Source organism: Pristiophorus japonicus, chromosome 2, assembly GCF_044704955.1.
Source record: "Pristiophorus japonicus isolate sPriJap1 chromosome 2, sPriJap1.hap1, whole genome shotgun sequence".
Classification (NCBI taxonomy): Eukaryota; Metazoa; Chordata; class Chondrichthyes; family Pristiophoridae; genus Pristiophorus; species Pristiophorus japonicus.
The window spans coordinates 198,906,129-198,927,627 of record NC_091978.1 but is presented as its reverse complement, the minus strand read 5'-3'; the positions used below and the strand labels follow the sequence as shown (position 1 = coordinate 198,927,627).

At 45.7% G+C, this 21,499-nt stretch overlaps 1 protein-coding gene across 3 annotated transcripts in view; it reads right to left on the bottom strand.

Annotated features, from left to right (window-relative positions):
- Positions 1-12,863: 12,863 nt before the first annotated feature.
- ccdc149a (coiled-coil domain containing 149a) overlaps positions 12,864-21,499 on the bottom strand; it is a 227,162-nt gene continuing 218,526 nt past the window's right edge. For all 3 annotated transcript variants that reach the window (XM_070863485.1, XM_070863493.1, XM_070863499.1), the window contains one exon: positions 12,864-13,699. In XM_070863485.1, the coding sequence (XP_070719586.1) occupies positions 13,131-13,699 (569 nt within the window). In that variant the 3' untranslated portion in view covers positions 12,864-13,130. The remainder of the gene's footprint in view (positions 13,700-21,499) is intronic.

Sequence of the window (21,499 nt, the reverse complement as noted above, 5' to 3'; positions counted from 1 at the left end):
GAACGTCTGTGAAGGCACCTGCTCGGTTTTCCTTCTGTTTAATTTCTTCCAGTGCATGTGGGCAAAGGCTCAGGAAAGTTTCTCCAAAAGTGCTCTTCTCTTAAGACGGTCCCTCGCTGCAAACATTGGAGGAGGCAAGGAAAACAATGTCACACTTACTCAGGGGGGGCTGGTCTGTGAGCATGATCAATGGCACATGGATCACAACATCAACATTGTATTCTAAAAGGATGAGGAATTGAATCACAAATCATTGACTGATAACCTCATTGCTGTAATGATTTTTGTGGGTTTTAATTAATTACAGAAATTGCCAGGGTAAGACTACATTTGGAATTGTGTGAACAGGAACATTGTAACAGTTACAGGCAAGAGAAGACCTTTGGTTCACCTAGCCAACCTAATCATAGCATTCCCTTGGCGCATTTCTAGTAAGATAGATAGGTTGGGAGATTAATCATTTTACATTGTATAATTTTCAAACATCAGCCAAATTGAGCCCATTGAAAGGAATACTGCGACTTTAAACGAAAGAGAGTTCCATTAAAAGAAACCTCAAAATCATTTGTCAACATGTCTCAAGTGATACCCAATACAATTTGCAGTGGAAATTTGGTAATTTCAAACACACAGAAATTCATCCCCATATAAACAGACCAGATATAGTGCAACATTATGGTATTTTGCTTGTAAAACCCACCTAATTGAATTCAACAAAATACAAATGAATATACGAACAATGACTGACAGGTAAAGGCCAACTGGTCCATCGGGCTTGTCCTACACAATTGCTATACCTTGTGTATCACACCATATACACTCCACCCCACGTGAAACCATGTGATCTCCTGAGATAGGCCAATTTGGGAAAATAAATCTGGGAAATTCCTCTCCGACCCATCTAGGTGTTCGAAACTAGTCCAGATCACCACTCTGGCCCTGAAATCCCTGCAGTGTCTACGGTCTGTCAGAGGTGATCTCTGCCCCAGCCAGAAATAGAGTAGTGCTGCATAAGAGATGGAAGTAATAAAAAAAAACATTTTTAAGCACAAGTTTGTCATAGCTGAAAGACAACTTTTTATTTGATCCTGGGATGTGGGCGTTGCTGGCAAGACCAGAATTTATCATCCAACCCTAATTGCCTTTGAGATGGTGTGGTGAGGGTACTCCTGTAGTGCTATTAGGCCGTAAGTTCCAGGATTTTGACCCATCGATGATGAAGGAATGGTGATATATTTCCAAGACAGGATGGTGTGTGACTTGGAGGTGATGGTATTCCGATGCGCCTGCTGCCCTTGTGAGCAGGACACAAGAAATCTGCAAAGGGGTATAGACAGGTTAAGTGAGTGGGCAAAAATTTGGCAGCTGGAGTATAATGTGGGAAAATATGAGGTTATCCACTTTGGCAGAAAAAATAGAAAATCAAATTATAATTTAAATGGAGAAAAATTGCAACGTGCTGCAGTACAGAGGGACTTATGCATGAAACACCAAAAGTTAGTATGCAGGTACAGCAAGTAAGCAGGAAGGCAAATGGAATGTTGGTCTTTATTGCAAGCAGGATGGAGTATAAAAGCAGAGAAGTCTTACTACAACTGTATAGGGTATTGGTGAGGCCACACCTAGAGTACTGCATACAGTTTTGGTCTCCGTATTTAAAGAAAGGATTTACTTACATTGGAGGCTGCTCACAGAAGGTTCACTAGGTTGATTCCTGAGATGAGGGGGGTTGACTTATAAAGATAGGTTGAGTAGATTGGGCCTATGGTCATTGGAGTTCAGAAGAATGAGAGGTAATCTTATCAAAACATGTAAGTGTAAGATAATAAGGTGGCTCGACAAAGTGGATGAAGAGAGGATATTTCCACTCATAGGGGGAACTAAAACTAGGGGGCATAGTCTCAGAATATGGGGCCACCCATATAAACTGAGATGAGGGGGAATTTCTTCTCTGAGGGTTGTAAATCTGTGGAATTCTCTGCCCCAGAGAGCTGTGGAGGCTGGGTCATTGAATATATTTAAGGCAGAGATAGACAGATTTTTGAGTGATAAGGGAATAAAGGGTTATGGGGAGCGGGCAGGGAAGTGGAGCTGAGTCTATGATGAGATCAGCCATGATCTTATTAAATGGCAGAGCAGGCTCAAGGGGCCAAATGGCCTAATCCTGCTCCTATTTATTATGTTCTTATGTTTGGGAGGTACTGTTGAAGAAGCCTTGGTAAGTTGCTGCAGTGCATCTTATAGATGGTACACACTGCAGCCACAGTGAGTGGAGTGAATTTTTAAGATGATGGATGAGGTGTCAAACAAGCATGCTGCTTTGTCCTGGATGGTGTCGAGCTTCTTGAGTATTGTTGGAGCTGCACTCATCCAAGCAAGTGGAAAGTATTCCATCATAATCATGACTTGTGTCTTGTAGATGGTGAAAAGGCTTGAGGGAGTCAGGAGGTGGAACACTCGCCGCAGAATACCCAATCTCTGATCTGCTCTTGTAGCCACAGTATTTATGTGGCTGGTCCAGTTAGGTTTTTGGTCAATGGTAACCCCCAGAATGTTGATGGTGGGGGGATTTGGTGATGGTAATGTCGTTGAATGTCAAGAAGCGGTGGTTAGACTCTCGCTTGTTGGAGATAGTAATTGGCTGGCACTTGTGTGGCCTGAATATTACTTGCTATTTATCAGCCCAAACCTGAATGTTGTCCACGTCTTGCTGCACGCGAGCCTAGACTGCATCATTATGAGAAGTTGCGAATGGAATTGAACACTCTGCAATATATCAGTGAACATCCCCAATTCTGACCTTATGATGGAGGGAAGGTCATTGATGAAGCAGCTGAAGATGGTTGAGCCTAGGACACTGCCCTGAGTAACTCCTGCAGCGATGTCTTGGGGCTAAGATAATTGACCTCCAATAACCACAACCATCTTCCTTTGTGCTAGGTATGACTCCAGCCAGTGGAGAGTTTTCCTCCCGATTCCCATTGACTTCAATTTTACTAGGGCTCGTTGGTGCCACACTCAGTCAAATACTGCCTTGATGTCAAGGGCAGTCAGTCTCACCTCACCTGTGGAATTCAGCTCTTTTGACCATGTTTGGACCAAGGATGTAATGAGGTCTGGATCTAGGTGGTCATGGCGGAACCCAAACTGGGCATCGGTGAGCAAGTTATTGGTAAGTGCAGCTTGATAGCACTGTTGATGACAGCTTCCATCACTTTGCTGATGATTGAGAGTAGACTGATGGAGCGGTAATTGGCTGGATTGGATTTCTCCTACTCTTTATGGACAGGACATACCTGAGCAGTTTTCCACATTGTCGGGTAGATGCCAGTGTTGTAGCTGTACTGGAACAGCTTGGCTAGAGGTGTGGCTGATTAAGGAGCACAAATCTTCAGGCTGACTGCCGGGATGTTGTCGGGGCCCATAGCCTTTGCTGTATCCAGTGCGCTCAGCCTTTTCTTGATATCACATAGAGTGAATTGATTTGGCTGATTCGGGACCCAAGGAGGAGACCGAGATGGATCATCCATTTGGCACTTCCAGCTGAAGATGGTTGCAAACACTTCAGCTTTGCCTTTTGCACTCATGTGCTGGGTTCCGCCATCATTGAGGATGGGGATATTCCTCATCCCGTTAGTGGTTTAATTGTCCACCACCATTCACGACTGGATGTGGCAGGACTGCAGAGCTTTGCTCTGATCCGTTGATTGTGGGATCGCTTAGCCCTGGTCTATAGCATGCTGCTTCCGCTGTTGGCATGCATGTAGAACTGTGATCAGCTTTCCCAGGTTGGCACCTCATTTTTAGGTACACCTGGTGCTGCTCCTGACATGTCCTTCTCTACACATATTGAACCAGGGTTGGTCCCTGGCTTGATAATCATGGTAGCGTGAGGGATATGCCAGGCCATGAGGTTACAGGTTGTGGTGGAATACAATTCTGCTAACATATTCTGTACAGTAGTGACAACAGTTTTAGACTTTGTCACTGATCCAGTTTTCTGAATAAAAGAACATTTTACAGACTTTTAATACTAATAGAAAGTCACTACAAATACATTCAAAGCAAACATACATTAGTGAAAACTGCATTTTACACATTTTTGTTGTAAACTTTTCACTTAAAATAGATGCAAATGGAACTAGAAAATACTACTATTCCTGAGATTTGTGTCCACAAAGTTCCAAGCACATTATTTGCATTCAAGAGTTTGAACTCTTCCACATACTGTACATGAGGATACATGTTTAGTAATGCTTTACAGAAAATAAGGTATTCATTGGCATGGCCTGACAAAATTAAGTTTATTTTCATACATAACTAGTATTCAAAGTGCATTCTGTTCATAGCACACATCCAGATGTATGTTTTCAATATAAATATTGTTTCTTTGAAGATTTTCACTGTGTTCTACATTGTGCAGAAATCCAGGTCTTGCTGTTAATACAAATACTGCATCCCGTGTGATTATAGTGGAGTTCAGTCCAACATCATATGCAAACTTGTTCTCATTGGTGAATTCTGAAACTGGGTTGGGCAGGAAGAAGAAAGGAAAAAAAGACATGGGGTAGGAGCTGCCCTCTGCCCGAAACAGGGCGCACCCTCCGTTTTTTCCCCCTCCGCGGCTAAGGGGTGGAAGTGCCCTTGCAGCAGGTCCACCGCCCCGACCAGTCATCAGCGCGTGATGACATCAGCGTCACGTGGACATGCCTCATCGCGCTGACACATCATGTCTCTCTCCTTCAGTTAAAGGGGACAGCCGCTGTGAGCTCTGCATACTTTTAAGTTAGGTCCACTGGGCCACCAGGGAGGGTTTTGGCCAGGCCAATGGACTGGCACCCAGGAGGGGGTGCCAGGCTGCGCGGCCGTGGCAGTGCGCCCTCCCCTTTAAGGGCAACAGAGCTGCCATGTTACAGAGAATGTATCAACAGAAAAAAGCAGGAAAGGGGCCATTTCCTGAGGGCCAATTTCTGGAAGGGGTCCCCGCTGGTCAGTAAGGGGTTGGCATGTGCAAGCCGTGGCAGGAAAATGGGCAGAGCAGTCCTGGGCAGCGCTCCAAAACTCACGAAGGGCAATTTACAAAGTGGTGGCCCCTCCATGGGGAGTCGGCAGCCATTCCGCGCCGCCCCGTGGCCGCTGCTTTCAGGGTGCCAGAGGTCTTATCGGGTGGGGCACTTTTGGTCCCATAGAACAAAAGCAGCAAAGAACTTGCATTTATATAGCATCTTTCACAACCTCAGCATATCCCAAAGCGCTTCACAGCTCATGAAATCTTTAAAAAAAAAAGGTGTGTTCACTATTGTAATGCAGCCAATTTACACACAAGTTCCCACAAATGACAATGGCCAGAATTTTCCGGGGTTGTAGTAGCGAGCACGATCGGTGGCAGGCCGGCTGGGAAGGTTGTTTTTGACTGTCGCGAACCCGCTGTCTTCCTGACCCCATATGCCTTTCCCCCAGGCACGTCGGTCATCGCGGAGCCGACCCAACCCGACCGGCAAGCGACCCAATTGAAATAATTATCAGGTAATTAACGGGCATTTTTTTCACTTACTTTTTAAAACTTGCCTGCATGGCCACGGGTTTCAAGCAGCTCAGGAACCATGTCCGTCAACCTGAGGTGGGAGTTCCATGGCCATTGCTCCAGCTGATTACTTGGCAACATTAAATGTACAGTAAAAGCTCCCACCCGACAGATGATCACTTTCCTCAGGCAGAAGCTGTAGCTCAGTCCATTTCCAGCAGGTTCTGCATGCTGCACGTGTTTCCAGCAAAGTCTCCATCCAGTGTCACCTCACTGGAAGAACTCTCTCACCATTGATAGAATGTTTCTGTCATCTGTACTTCATCTGACATCGATTCCATAAACACGAGTGCTGTTTATACTGTCTCACCTTGGTCCTCAGAATCAGACCATGATGAGCCCCAGCACCAGCAGCACCAACAACAATACCAACATTTCCTGCAATCACCAAATGCTGCATAGAACAGAGGGCATCAGCACCCTGGGAGGCCAGGTATAGCCTCATCATGGCTGGATTTAGTTAACTTCAAGCTGTACACCAATGTGGCCGCCACATGATGTGCCAGGTGAACACCATAAAGCATCCCTACAATAACCAAGCCATTCCTTTCAAACCATTCACTGCAACTGACTAAGCCACTTCCAAAGGTGCACATAAATCTCTCTAAGACTGGAAAGTGTTTAAAATAAAGATCTTTATGTTTGGCACCATATTAACAGAAACGTGACTTAAACATTGGATAAAACACCCAATTTGCTACCCTTGTGTGTTGTTAGTTGGCATGATTGCACTAGGATGAAGGTGAGTGTGAGGGTGGCTAGTGAAATGGGGATGTGATAATGTAGATTGAGAGGAATGAGTGGAGATACAAGGTAAGTTGGTGTGAGTATGGATGTGCAGGAGCAGGGTAAGGAAGGCACAGTGATGGAGATGTTATGAGAGGTACAGCAGGATGGCAGTTGAGTGTGGCTTTGTACTAATGTTTACTGATCTACTGAGACCATAGAAATTTTGCGGCACTGCACCCAGGTCCTTCTGAACGCATCTCTGCTGGTGACCTCTGCAATCTGCAACCAGGCTGTCTTGGTCACCTGGGGAGTTCTCATCAGATGGGAATAGGACTTCCCTATGGGCTCCGACTCCCTCCCTAAGCATATAGAGGGAATCATTGGAGAGCCTGGGTGCAGCCTCTGCCTCTGTACAATCATTGTCAGTGTTTGCAGAACTCCAATGCTGTAGTGCTCTGACAGCACTATGTTAGATTAAACTTCAAATGTAATGCGACATGCTCTCTTTAAATATCCCGGCTGAAAATGTGTCATAAATAGCGTTGCCAGACCTGCTCCATCTCATTGGGCAGGATAATGCACTGGGCGGGCTAATTAGATACCATTAAGGTAAATTCATTTTCAAACGTGGGATGGAGTCAGTAGAGGAGTCACGGCCCCCACTGGTAGGCAAAATTCCGCTGAATTAGATAAATTACCAGGTAATCATTTTTTTTTTAAGTGATATTGGTTGAGTGATAAATGTTGGTCAGTGGTGAAAATGAGAGGAACAGACTGAAAAATATACAGATGTAGCTCCCCTATGTGAATAATTGGCATTATTTAAAACTGGCATAAAACCATTTAAAATGAAGGGGTTAACACCAATTGAGATATCTAAGCTTGAAGAATGGACACTTAGCGAGGTACTAGAGGGCTGCCAGTGGCCTTGAACCATACTTCATAATAAATCACCACCTGGAGGGGAAAAGAAAATTGTGAATGGGAGGGGCAAATAAATAAAAATGAAATACAGATGCACATCAGTGAGAAGCAAGCTAGGGAAATAAAAGGAATTTAGCAGGAACAAAGTCAAATCCGTGAACCAGTAACATGACAGGCTCAGTGACAATGGGATAGGATGTATGCAGTGGTGTTGGGAGATGGTGGCAGCAATGGCACAGAAGATTCATATAATCACTGCTCTAAACCCTTGTGCATGTGGCACTAACCTGATCAAATAAGCTGCAAATATATAAGGCTCCTACTAAGTATGTCACACAAGAACAAATGAACATAAAACTAATAAATGTAACAGCAAAGTCAATAGCATTGCAAATGTCTGCAAATAAGCTCTTAAGTGGGTTGGATCATTTGCTGAAAAAGATGATGACACAAGTGACATCAGAATGAACACTTCCCATCACCAAAATAATCTGCTTCTAATTTATTAACTTTGATAAAAAATCATGTATTTTGAAAAGCTCCACTACAATAGCAAGAATTTGAAACAGGTGCCAATATGTGGCAGGCTGTTGTGAGCAATTTTCAGGAACGAGACCTACTCAAGAATTCCAAGGTGGCAATAATTTCTCTTTAAAATGTATTTTTCTCCATGGAGATGATCTTTATTTTGAGACACACATTTAGAGGAGAAACCAGCTCCATTTCTTCTGAGATCATTAAAAAATCCTTTTTGACATGGTTCTGATGATGACATGCAACCTACAATAAAACTTCAATCAATCAAGTGCCAAGTAAAATAATAGCAGTCTTTTCTCAGTGTGAAGGCCATTGATAACACAGCAAATTGAAGAAAACATTAAATATTGTAACCAACCTAATTTCCATCACCAATAAAGTTACAAATAACATGAACTGACACAAGGGTTTGTTATTTACTTAAACATTTTCTCCCCTCAGATTCAATCAAAAGGTATTGTTATTTTCCTGTATTCCATGCTCTTGATTTAACTATAAGGGGCCAGAAATTGCCTCATACCGCCCAAAATTGCAAAATTCATCACTTACCACTGACATACCGCCAATCCTGCAGACCGCCCTGGAAAAGGTGGTTTTAAGTCGATCTTCAGTCGGCGGTATGCATCTTTAGCTGCAATAAAAATTTTGTCTCTCACTCCCCATCCCCCGTAGCGATCTCTTCTCCCCTCCCCCCCCTCCGACAGCGATTTCTTCTGTCCCCCCCCCAGCGATCTCTTCTGCCCCCCCTCCACCCCCATAGCGATCTCTGTTCCCCCCCCCCCACAGCGATCTCTTCTGTCCCCCCCAGTGATCTCTTCTCCCCCCTCCCCACAGCGATCTCTTCTGTCCCCCCCCAGCGATCTCTTCTGTCCCCCCCCCAGCGATCTCTTCTCCCCCCTCCCCACAGCGATCTCTTCTGTCCCTCCACAGCGATCTCTTCTCTCCCCCCCCACAGCGATCTCTTCTCCCCCCCCCCCAGTGATCTCTTCTCCCCCCCCCCCAGTGATCTCTTCTCCCCCCCCCCAGTGATCTCTTCTGTTCCCCCCCCAGCTATCTCTTCTCCCCTCCTGTCCCCCCCCCATAGCGATCTCTTCTCCCCCCCCATGTCCCCATAGCGATCTCTTCTCTCCCCCCACTCCCCCATAACAATCTCTTCTCTTCCCCCCCCCCACAGCGATCTCTTCTTCCCCCCCCACAGCAATCTCTTCTCTTCCCCCACCCCCACAGCAATCTCTTCTCCACGCCCCCCTCCCCACAGCGATCTCTTCTCCCTCGCCCCCCCCCCACAGCAGCGATCTCCCCCCAGTGTAGCGATCTCCCCACTATAGCAATCCCATCCCCGCAGCGATCTTCCCCGTCCATTAAGTTCCCCGATATATATATTGAAAAAACACCTGAAAAAAAAAACTATACCTCATTTAAAAGTACAAGTAAATAAAATCTCCAATCAAAATAAATAAGTGCTATTTTGTACAAGGGAATAGCGTACATACCTCCACAGCGATCTCAGACTGCCCCACAGCGCTCTCAGGCCGACAGTCTCTGTGGACGCTCATCGGTGCCTCTTGGGAGGGCGGAGCTTTGCTGCAGCATGTGCACAACTCGGGAGCCGAAGATTCCGGAGTGAAAATGACTCACCGCCCACACACCGCCGGCTGCACTTCGCTCGGCACACCGCAGAGAAAGTAGAAAGTGTCATGAAAATTGCGCACACTCTGCCCCAGCGGTGCCCGACGGTATGCAACGACATACCGCTGAGAAATAGGCGGACCATCAGTTTCGACCAATTTCGGCCCCGAGGTGTGAAATGGAACGGTTTGTAGCCAAAGTAAAAAATAAACACCTGTGATTATAGTCACCGGCATAGAAAACAATCTTTGGAATGCTAATGCTATGGCTCTACCTGACTATAGTTGTCCTTAAAATAGTGCAGAGTGATGGCAATTCTCTCTAGATACTCCTGTAATTATTATTATAAGCATACACAAATTTTGAACCTTGATAATTCTTGGAAAGCCAGACAGAACTCCACATAAAATAAACTAAGTAGTATAATGCAAAAAGGCGATAGTCTTGCTGGTGTATTCTTTGTGCTGAAGCAATAGGTAAAGTGCTACTATCTCCCACTCCCCTCCCCCTCAAATAATTAGTACATTCATAGATTCTCACTTCCAGCACAAAGAACACACGCTGTAAAATTCAACACCTTGTATCTGTGGTTCTTATCACTGGCAAAAATCTATGCTAATTAATAAAAATAATTACTAAAACAAATACAATGAACATATCCTCCAGGTGTAATAAGCCTGGAGTGATAAATGAAATATGGAAAATATTGACTCATTTCCTTCATCTTCCAACTTTTCTACTTTTTCAAATTAGAAAATCAAAGTATTGCATAAATCTCATGATTAATACAATTTTATGTTTGCATTGGGATTTGGGGGTTGTTGCCTACTCATATGCAATAATAATGACACATCACTGTTGGTAAATAGAAAACTTGTGGAAACAGTTTTCTTGCTTTAATCCAAGAACAACTCTATCCTATTTAATGAAGTCACCATGAAAATCCCATGTCTTGCTCCTTTAGCACACTTTACTTTGATGTGGAGGAATTCTGGTTATAACACAGCAATTTAGAACAAGGAAGTTACGAATTCTAAAACAAATTAAAAACACAAATTGGTGGAAATCGCAAACAGAAAATGCTGGAAATGTGCAACAGGTCAGTCAGGATTAGTAAGAAGATAAAGGTTAATGCTTTGTGTGCACATGGTTCTGAGGAAGGGTAGATCCCCAAACCATTAACCTGTCTTTTCAAATTACAGTTCCTCCTACTTCTTGCAATTGTTGTGACTCAATAGCACTCAGAGTTCCTAGTGGGGCATGTTACCCAGAGTAAAGCACTTGTTTTACATAAGCACAAGAACATAAGAAATAGGAACAGGAGTAGGCCATATTTTAAAAAAGGAAGGAGAGAGAAAACAAGGAATTATAGACCAGTTAGCCTGACATCGGTGGTGGGGAAAATGCTGGAGTCAATTATTAAAGAAGTAATAGCAGCGCATTTGGAAAGCAGTGACAGGATCGGTCCAAGTCAGCATGGATTTATGAAAGGGAAATCCTGCTTGACAAATCTTCTAGAGTTTTTTTGAGGATGTAACTAATAGAGTGGATAAGGGAGAACCAGTAGATGTGGTGTATTTGGACTTTCAAAAGGCTTTTGACAAGGTCCCACACAAGAGATTAGTGTGCAAAATTTAGTCTCATGGTATTGGGGGTAATGTATTGAAGTCGATAGAGAACTGGTTGGCAGAGAGGAAGCAAAGAGTAGGAATAAATGGGTCCTTTTCAGAATGACAGGCAGTGACTAGGTGTCGCGGAGTTCAGTGCTGGGACCCCAACTATTTACAATATATATTAATGATTTAGACGAAAGAATTGAATGTAATATCTCCAAGTTTGCAGATGACACTAAGCTGGGTGGCAGTGCAAGCTGCGAGGAGGATGCCAAGAGGCTGCAGGGTGACTTGGACAGGTTAGGCGAATGGGCAAATCCATGGCAGATGCAGTATAATGAGGATAAATATGAGGTTATCCACTTTGGTGGCAAAAACAGGAAGGCAGATTATTATCTGAATGGTGACAGATTAGTAAAAGGGGAAGTGCAACAAGACCTTGGTGTCATGATACATCAGTCACTGAAGACAGGCATGCAGGTATAGCAGGCGGTGAAGAAAGCAAATGGCATGCTGGCCTTCATAGCTAGGGGATTTGAGTATAGGAGCAGGGAGGTCTTGCTGCAGTTGTACAGGGCCTTGGTGAGATCACACCTTGAGTATTGTGTGCAGTTTTGGTCTCCTAATCTGAGGAAGCTATTGAGGGAGTGCAGCGAAGGTTCACCAGACTGATTCCCGGGATGGCAGGACTGACATATGAGGAAAGACTGGAATTTAGAAGAATGAGAGGGGATCGCATAGAAACATATAAAATTCTGACGGGACTGGACAGGTTAGATGCAGGAAGAATGTTCCCAATGTTGGGGAAGTCCAGAACCAGGGGTCACAGTCTAAGGATAAGGGGTAAGCCATAAAGGACCGAGATGAGGAGAAACTTTTTCACCCAGAGAATTGTGAACCTGTGGAATTCTCTACCACAGAAAGTTGTTGAGTCCAGTTCGTTAGATATATTCAAAAGGGAGTTAGATGTGGCCCTTATGGCTAAAGGGATCAGGGGGGTATGGAGAGAAGGCTGGGGTGGGGTACTGAGGTTGAATGATCAGCCATGATCATATTGAATGGCGGTGCAGGCTTGAACGGCTGAATGGCCTGCTCCTGCACCTATTTTCTATGTTTCTATACGGCCCCTCCGGCCTGCTCCGCCATTCAATAAGATCATGGTTGATCTGATCATGGACTCAGCTCCACTTCCCCGCCCGTTCCCCATAACCCCTTATCATTTAAGAAACTGTCTATTTCTGTCTTAAATTCCACAGCTCCCAGAGGCAGCGAATTCCACAGATTTACAACCCTCAGAGAAGAAATTTCTCTTCATCTCTGTTTTAAAGGGGCGTCCCTTATTCTAAGATCATGCTCTCTAGTTCTAGTCTCCCCCATCAATGGAAACACCCTCTTTGCACCCACCTTGTCAAGCCCCCTTATACGTTTCGATAAGATCACCTCTCATTCTTCTGAATTCCAATGAGTAGAGGCCCAACCTACTCAACCTTTCCTCATAAGTCAACCCCTTCATCCCCGGAATCAACCTAGTGAACCTTCTCTGAACTGCCTCCAAAACAAGTATATCCTTTTGTAAATATGGAAACCAAAATTGCATGCAGTACTCCAGGTGTGGCCTCAGAGAATTTTGAAACCCAGTAGTATGAATATCATATTCTACTTAAGATTTTTTCTATTGGTGCCTCTCTAGTCATACAGTATAGAATGAGGAAAATATGTCTCCTCTACTATGGTGAAAACACAAAAGTGTTAGAAATTGAAATTGTTTAGTATTATGCACTGAGGATGAAGACAGAAAATGGTTTCGGTGAATAACAAATTCTTATTTCATTTTTCAACAAGTAATAATCAATGTAATTATTTATTATACTCTACCATTACAGATGTGGGAATAGTCTGTCTTTAATTGAATTCAGTTCACAATATAAGATGCAGAAACATCAGTTATCACATCCGACAGAGAAAGTGATGACGTTGTTTTCAACAGAATTGCATTTTCACCTCGATCTCAAATTAAGTTTGAATTAAATTTAAGAGCTTTATTATAAATTTTAATTAAGAGCAATAATCTTTAAACCACATAAGTAAACCAAAATATGAAGTTAGAAAACAAATTATGCTATATTTTCTCCATGATTTTCATCGGTACTTTCTGGAGAACCCTCAAATAGTGACAGATCTGTGGTCAACAGGTTGTGCAATTGAGAATCTGAATTTCTTTTGGAAGCCGTGTTTGATGACACACAAGCTATATCATTTTCCAGAGCATCGGATGGTTCATTAATTGTGTTATTTCGAATCCACTGGTCACTCTCAGAATCAGATTGGTTGGCTGCCTCTGGACTGGCCAATGGGGATTCAAATACAGATGAAATAGCATCATGACTCTGAGATGTCACTATGTATTGCCCTTCATGAGCACTTGTTTTGTTACAGCCATCACTTAACTCAGCAGTAACTAACTTCTCAGTCATTTTTGCTGTTTCACTGCTCGAATGGGATTGGGACACTGATGCATAAATATGCATTGTCTTGGAGTCCGTTTCCAAAGGCACAAATACTGGACTTTCACAGCTATCCTTTTGTTCCATCTGCATTTCTTCAGGTCCTGTGGATTTTTTATCTTCACCAACCAACTCTGGTGCTGCAGGCTGAGATGGAGTTCCTTGATCTTTTAATTGATCTGTGGATTAACCAAATATTTAAAAAAAAATCAATATAAGGATGTGTTATGTGAAAAGTTGGATCTATGCATATGACAGAAAGAAAGATTAGGTCAACATTAACAGCAGCTAAAATGCCATTGTATTCACTTTATAATATGTAAAATAACTATTGACAAACAGGATTGTGATCACATCTTTTGCCATTACGGTTTCGTGGATCAGCTATACAACATCTGCTGCATAAAAAGAGCTGAAAAAATAAATAAAATACAGGACATTCTCCATTTTAAGAGCATAACAGGCACTCAGTTATAATTCAGAACAATTAAATGAGTACAAAAGCTTTGCGTTGCAGTCAACACCCTATCAAAACTATCCACTCTTTTTAAGCCCTAACTCATCGCACAAGACTGTTTCTAAACTTTGACAAAAAAAATTGAAAGGCCATTAAATTGATGAAGAATAAGGATAATATATTGTGTCAGCAGTGATGTAATAATACAGATCTTCTGTAGTACTGTTCACAAACCCCAACTTATCTAAAACTTTGCAACCCATATCCTATCCCACATATTCATTATACCAGTCCTTGATGACCTTGATTGGCTCTCTATTTCCCAACACATCAATATCACAATTCACACTTTGATTGCCTCCATCACTGTGTATACTCTTAGGCGTTTTCAATGGAAAAAATAAGGGCTGAAATTTCCGAACCTTGGTGGGTCCGTGGCAGGTGACATCGGTGGCAGGTCCCGGCCCTGCTCCGGCTCCAGCTCGCTGTGTAGAATGAATTTCCCTTGATTGAGCTGGATAAGCCCGCCCAGCGTGTTACCCGGCTAATTAGAGGAAATGGGTCTGGTGACGTCATATGATGACATGTCATCAACCATTTTTCTTAAAGAGACCATGTCCAACTTTTATTTGACATTTGCGCTGTCAGTGTTCTATAGCACTTAGGTGCTGCAAACACTGCACAAAGGTGCATGGCTGCACCCAGGCTCTCCCATGACTCCCTCCATATGCTTACGAAGTGACTATTTGTAATGTGCTTTTGCTCTGTAGTCCCCGCCCCCGATCCTCCGGCCGGAACCGGAAGTAGGACCCTACAGTCAGTCCGACCACGTTCCGCGTGGGGAGGGTGCGACCAGGGGAGAGAGCGAGATATCCTGGGCGGGGGAATGGGATGACAGAAGCGGCCGGGGTGGGTAGAGAAGCTGCCGGATGGGGAGAGAGAGAGAGCTGAGCTGCATGCTGCGTCGGGGAGAGAGAGAGAGCCTGAAGGGGAGGGGCGAGAGAGAGAGAGCCTGGGGGGGACGGGAAAAAGAGAGCTAGGGCAGGTGGGGAGAGCTTCTGTGGGGAGAGAGAGAGAGAGAGAGAGCTGCATGCTGCGTCGGGGAGAGAGAGAGAGCCTGAAGGGGAGGGGCGAGAGAGAAAGAGCCTGGGGGGGACGGGAAAAAGAGAGCTAGGGCAGGTGGGGAGAGCTTCTGTGGGGAGAGAGAGAGAGAGAGCTTGGGGGGAGGGGAGAGAGAGAGAGAGAGAGAGCGAGAGCGCTTGAGGGGAGAGAGAGAGAGAGAGAGAGAGAGAGAGAGAAAGAGAGAGCTTGGGGGAGGGGAAAAAGAGAGAGCTTGTGGGGGGGGGGGGGTGGGGGAGAAAGAGAGCACTTGTGGGGAGGAGAGAGAGCGAGAGCCTGGGGGTTGGAGGGCCAGGGGGGGAAAGAGAGAGAGAGAGAGAGAGAGAGAGAGAGAGAGAGAGCACTTTGGGGGGGGAAAGAGGGGAGAGTGTGCCGGGAGGGGGAAGGGGTCGGGGGGCGTGTGCTATGCTCATAATAAAGGATGAAACTGATACTGTGTACAATGAACAAGTGTGACCTTAGCTCCTTTAATAAGACTCCAGAGTGAAGGTACCTAGTGGGTGGCCTGCTTATATACCGTGCTCGCAAGGGATGCTGGGATCCCTTGGGACTCCAACAGGTAGGCCCTCTGGTGGTAGTGTAATACAAGGGGCTAACTACATAACATCACTCCCCCGTGAAGTCAACAGTACACTTATTTACAAGGTGAGATCTGGGGCTTTGCGCTTCCTTGTCGATCGTCTTGGTACAAATGCGGGTGTAGGTGAGTTGGTGAGTTCTTCACTGGGCTGTTGAGCAGCCGGCCTTGCCGGGCTGCTGGGGATGATGAGTTCGGTTTCGTGGTTAACTATGATGTCAGTTGCCAATTGTGTGTGTGTTGGAGGGTCAAAGTTGGTGGTGTCTTCTTCAGGTTGTTCGTAGCTGTTGGTGAACCGCAATTTGATTTGGTCCAAATGTTTTCTGTGCGTTTGTCCATTGGCCAATTTGACCTGAAACACCCTACTCCCCTCTTTGGCTGTGACCGTGCCAGCGAGCCATTTGGGACCATGTCCATAATTGAGCACAAACACGGGATCATTATTCTCAATATCGCGTGACAAATTTGCGCGGTCATGGTACGCACTTTGTTGATGCCGCTTGCCCTCCACATGATCATGGAGATCAGGGTGGACAAGAGAGAGCCTTGTTTTTACCGCCCTTTTCATGAGCAGCTCGGCTGGGGGAACCCCGGTGAGTGAGTGGGGTCTGCTGTGGTAGCTGAGCAACCAGGTCTGCAGGGAGCCTTCCGACACAAATTTCAAGCTTTGCTTGATGGTCTGAACTGCCGGTTCTGCCTGGCCGTTGGATGCGGGCTTGAACGGGGCAGATGCGACGTGTTTGATCCCATTGCGGGTCATGAATTCCTTGAATTCAGCACAAGTGAAGCACAGCCCATTGTCGCTGACTAGGACATCAGGCAGGCCGTGCGTGGCAAACATGGCTCGTAGGCTTTCAATAGTGGCCGTGGACATGCTTACAGACATTATCGCACATTCAATCCATTTTGAGTAAGCGTCCACGACAACCAAAAACATTTTGCCTAGAAATGGGCCGCATAGTCTACATGGATCCTCAACCACGGTTTGGAGGGCCACGACCACAAACTTAGTGGTGCCTCTCTGGGTGCATTGCTCAGCTGAGAGCAAGTGTTGCACTGGCGCACACATGACTCTGAATCTGAGTCGATGCCTGGCCACCATACATGGGATCTGGCTATGGCTTTCATCATTACAATGCCTGGATGGGTGCTGTGCAGTTCACATATGAACGTATCTCTGCCTTTCTTGGGCAAGACCACGCGATTGCCCCACAACACTGTCCGCCTGTAGGGACATTTCGTCATTACGCCTGTGGAACGGCTTAATCGCCTCCTGCATCTCTGTTGGGACACTGGACCAGCTCCCATGGAGGACACAGTTTTTTTTAACCAAGGACAGTAAAGGATCCTGGTTGGTCCAGGTCCTAATCTGGCAGACCGTAACGGGGGACTTTTCATTCTCGAATGTCTCCATGACCATGAGCAAGTCCGCTGGCTGTGCCATTGTGGGCAATGGCAGCTGACTGAGAGCAGCTGCGTAGTTCTCTGTGCCCGGTCTGTGGCAGATTACATAGTTGTGTGCCGACAGCGTGAGCGCCCATCTTTGGATGTGGGCAGAGCCATTGGTGTTAATCCCTTTGCTTTCAGAGAACAGCAATATGAGTGGCTTGTGGTCAGTTTCAAGCTAAACTTGAAGCCAAATAAGTACTGGTGCATTTTTTTTTACCCCATAAACGCATGCCAGAGCCTCTTTTTCAATCATGCTGTAGGCCCTTTCGGCCTTGGACAAACTCCTGGACGCATAAGCGACCGGTTGCAAGATCCCCGATTCGTTAGCCTGTTGTAACACACACCTGACCCCGTATGACGACGCATCACAAGCTAGCACTAATCATTTACAAGGGTCATACAGGACAAGCAGTTTGTTTGAACACAACAGATTTCTGGCTTTCTTAAAGGCAGCCTCTTGTGAATTCCCCCATACCCAGTCGTTTCCCGCATGTAAGGGTTCTAGCAGGGTGCTTAACCCAGGTAGGAAATTACCGAAATAGTTAAGGAGTCCCAGGAACGACCGCAGCTCCGTCACGTTCTGCGGTCTTGGCGTGTTCTTGATGGCCTCCATCTTGGCGTTGGTGGGTCTGATGGCGTCTGCCGCGATTCTTCTTCCCAAGAACTCGACCACCTGCGCCAGGAAAATACACTTCGAGCGTTTCAACCTGAGCCCCACGCGATTCAACCGACTAAGAACCTCTTCCAGATTCTTCAAATACTCAATAGTGTCCTGACCTGTAACCAGTATGTCGTCCTGGAAAACCACGGTGCGAGGAACCGACTTTATCAGGCTCTCCATGTTCCGTTGGACGATTGCCGCAGCCGACTGAATCCCGAACGGGCACCGGTTATAGATGAACAGACCTTTGTGCGTATTGATGCAGGTGAGGCTTTTCGAAGACTCCTCCAGCTCCTGCGTCATGTAGGCCGAGGTCAGGTCCAGCTTGCTGAACGTCTTCCCTTTAGCCAGGGTCGCGAATAGGTCATGTGCCTTGGGTAGCGGGTACTGGTCCTGTAGCGAAAAATGGTGAATTGTTACTTTATAGTCCTCACAAATTCTAACTGTGCCGTCCTCTTTAAGTACCGGGACAATCAGACTAGTCCACTCATTGAATTCCACCGGCACGATAATGCCTTCTCACTGCAGCCTGTCCAGCTCAATTTCCACTTTCTCACGCATCATGTACGGTACCGCCTGTGCCTTGTGGTGGATGGGTCGCGTACCGGGAACCAAATGGATCTGCACTTTTGCCCCCGAGAAGCTTCCAATGCCTGGCTCAAACAACGATGGAAACCTGCTCAGAACCTGGGCACGAGGCGTTGTCAACGGACGAAAGCGCTTGGATGTCGTCCCAGTTCCAGTGGATTTTTCCCAGCCAGCTTCTGCCAAACAATGTGGGGCCATCCCCTGGCACAATCCACAGCAGGAGTTCGTGTACTGCTCCTTCATAGGAGACTTTGACTTCTGCACTGCCAATTACAGGGATTAGTTCCTTGGTGTAAGTCCCTAGTTTGGTGTGAATGGGGCTGAGCTTGGGCCTGTGTGCCTTTTTACCCCACAGCCTGTTGAAGGCCTTTTTACTCATGATGGACTGACTTGCACCCGTGTCCAGTTCCATAGATACTGGAATACCATTCAGTTGAACTTTCAACATTATTGTTGGACATTTCGTAGTGAATGTGTGTACCCCGTACAATTCTGCCTCCTCGGTACGAGTCTCCAATTCAGCCTGATTCACAGTGGATCGATCTTCCTCTGCAACGTGGTGGTTTGCAGGGTTTGCAGCTCGCCTGCACATTCGCTGGAGGTGTCTCATTATTCTGCAACCGTTGCATGCATAGTGCTTGAAGTGGCACTGATGGGGTCGATGATCACCTCCACAACGCCAACAAGGTGTTAACTGCCTCGCATTAACGATTGATGGCGGACTCTGGGTCATGAGGTCGGGCAGCAGCAGCCGGCGTGTACGTTCTGCCATGTATATTTCTGCTCGAAACCGACATTACTTTATGCACTGGCCGAAACTTCTTTACTCTGCGAAATCTGTTTGGTGTTGTCGCTGGTGGACATAAATGCCTGGGCTATCGTTATGGCTTTACTTAGTTTCTAGAGTTAAGTTTGTGAAGGATTGTCTCATGGCCAATGCCTAGTACAAAAAAAGTCTTAAGCATTTGTTCTAGGAATCCCTCAAACTCACAATGTCCTGCGAGGCGCCTTAGTCCGGCGACATAGCTCACCACTTCCTGGCCCTCCGATCGTTAACACGTGTAGAACCAATACCTTGCCATCAAAATGCTTTCCTTAGGATTTAGGTGCTCCCGGACCAGCGTACACAATTCTTCATAGGATTTCTCTGTTGGTTTTGCCGGAGCTAGGAGGTTCTTCATGAGGCATAGGTTTTTGCCCCACAGACCAGTTAGGAGGATTGCCCTTTGTTTGGTAGCGTTCTCGTCCCCTTCCAGCTCACTGGCCACGAAGTATTGGTCGAGTCTCTCCACGACGGCCTCCCAATTGTCTCCTTCTGAGAACTTCTCCAGGATACCAACTGTTTTTTGCATTTTCGCGCGGTTGTTCGTTACCTTGTCGCCAATTGCTAGGCTCATATAAAGGATGAAACTGAGTACTATGTACAATGAGCAAGTGTGATCTTAGCTCCTTTAATAAGACTCCAGAGTGCAGGTAGCTCGTGGGTGGCCTGCTTATATACCGTGCTCCCAAGGGATGCTGAGAGAGAGAGAGAGCGCTTGGAAGGGGGAAGAGAGAGAGCTTGAGGGGACGAGGGAAAGCCTGGGGGAGAGAGCTTGTGGGGTGTAGAAAGAGACGGAGTGAGGGGGAAAAGAGAGATGGGGAGGGGGATTGGAGGAGAGGTTGTTCCAATCCAGAAGTCACGACCCTGTCACTATTCACTTCATACCCAATAAACCTGTTAACAATCTGCACACAATGCCCCATCTATGGCGGGGGGAGGGGAGGCAGCACTTGCGCTGGGGGGCAAGCGACTTTGCTGGGGGGAGGGACGCACTTGCGCTGGGGTAAGGGACTTTGACTGGCACTTGGTGGCTTCTGGGGAGATCTAATCTCTCTGTCTTCTGGAAGTCAAAGTGGATCGAGTTACAATTTGCGATGTCAGTGAGAACTTGGGCTGGGCGGTTCCAGTTACACATTCCACAGAAACTTCAGGGTGTGGCTTATCCTCCAAAGGGATCAATCAGAGACAAAGGGAGGCCAATTTTTACAGTACAAATAAACGCATCCATATGCTTATGGAGAGTCACTACACACAGGGAGATCCTCTTCCCTTTCCATGGGTGAAGAAGCTGAAAAAATGGACAGTGACCTCCTGCCTTAGCTTCACAGATGACATCTAGGCACAGTGGGAAACCGGTGGGTGACCTGTCAAATTCAAAAAGCTGGAAAAAAAGCATTGCTAAGCGGCTTTAAACAAGCCACTAATTATTTTAATTGCCTCTCCCGCTGCTGCGTGTCGGGTCTGCTTAGTGCTGCAGACCCGACATTTGGTAAACATGCATGGCGGTGGGTTGACAGCGGTGTCCCGATCAGCTGTCAAAAAAACACTTTCCCATCCAACTCACCATCGGTTGTGCCCGTGACCCCCCGGAAAATTCACCCCCAAGAGTTCCGACACTGAAGCTGGTACAGCTCTTTAAAATGCTGACAGACACAAAATGCAGATGTAATTAATTCTTAACATGCATCAGCAAACAGAAACTGGAGATGTACAAAATTAACAAGCCTCAAGCAGAACCTAGTCATTAGAGGATTTTTTTCTTATAAAAGATAATGGCTAAGGTTTTATAGACTCAGAAAAAAATATTACTGTTCTGTCAATTAGCTTTTTAAAAAAAAAGTTGCTGGATTGCAAATTACAAGATTAAAAACAGATATCACCTGTCAAAATTCCTAATGGAGATTTTTATATTAATTTGAATCTACACCCGTCATATCTGGTGACATCTGCCCAGTCTGATTTTCCCATTAAAGTGACAGCTTGTGACATTGCACTAACCACCAGCTGACAGTGGAGCAAAGGTCTGACATTTCTATCAGTTTCAATGTCATTGTTTTTCTGGAACTGATTCTTTTCCCTCAGATGCGAGTTTATTTTCAGCTATTAATTGAGTGTTTTCTGCTTTTAATTGTACTTATTTTCCTATCCTGTAACGTTAACAGAACTCTTCTCTGACTGGTAAGCCAGACTTGCTCCCTTTTCTGTATTCCTATTGGTACTTGCTACGTCTCTCTCGCACCACCCCCCTCCCTCTTTTAACCAAGTAGCGAGGTTCCATTCAGAGCCTCGCTCAGTCTCTCTCCCA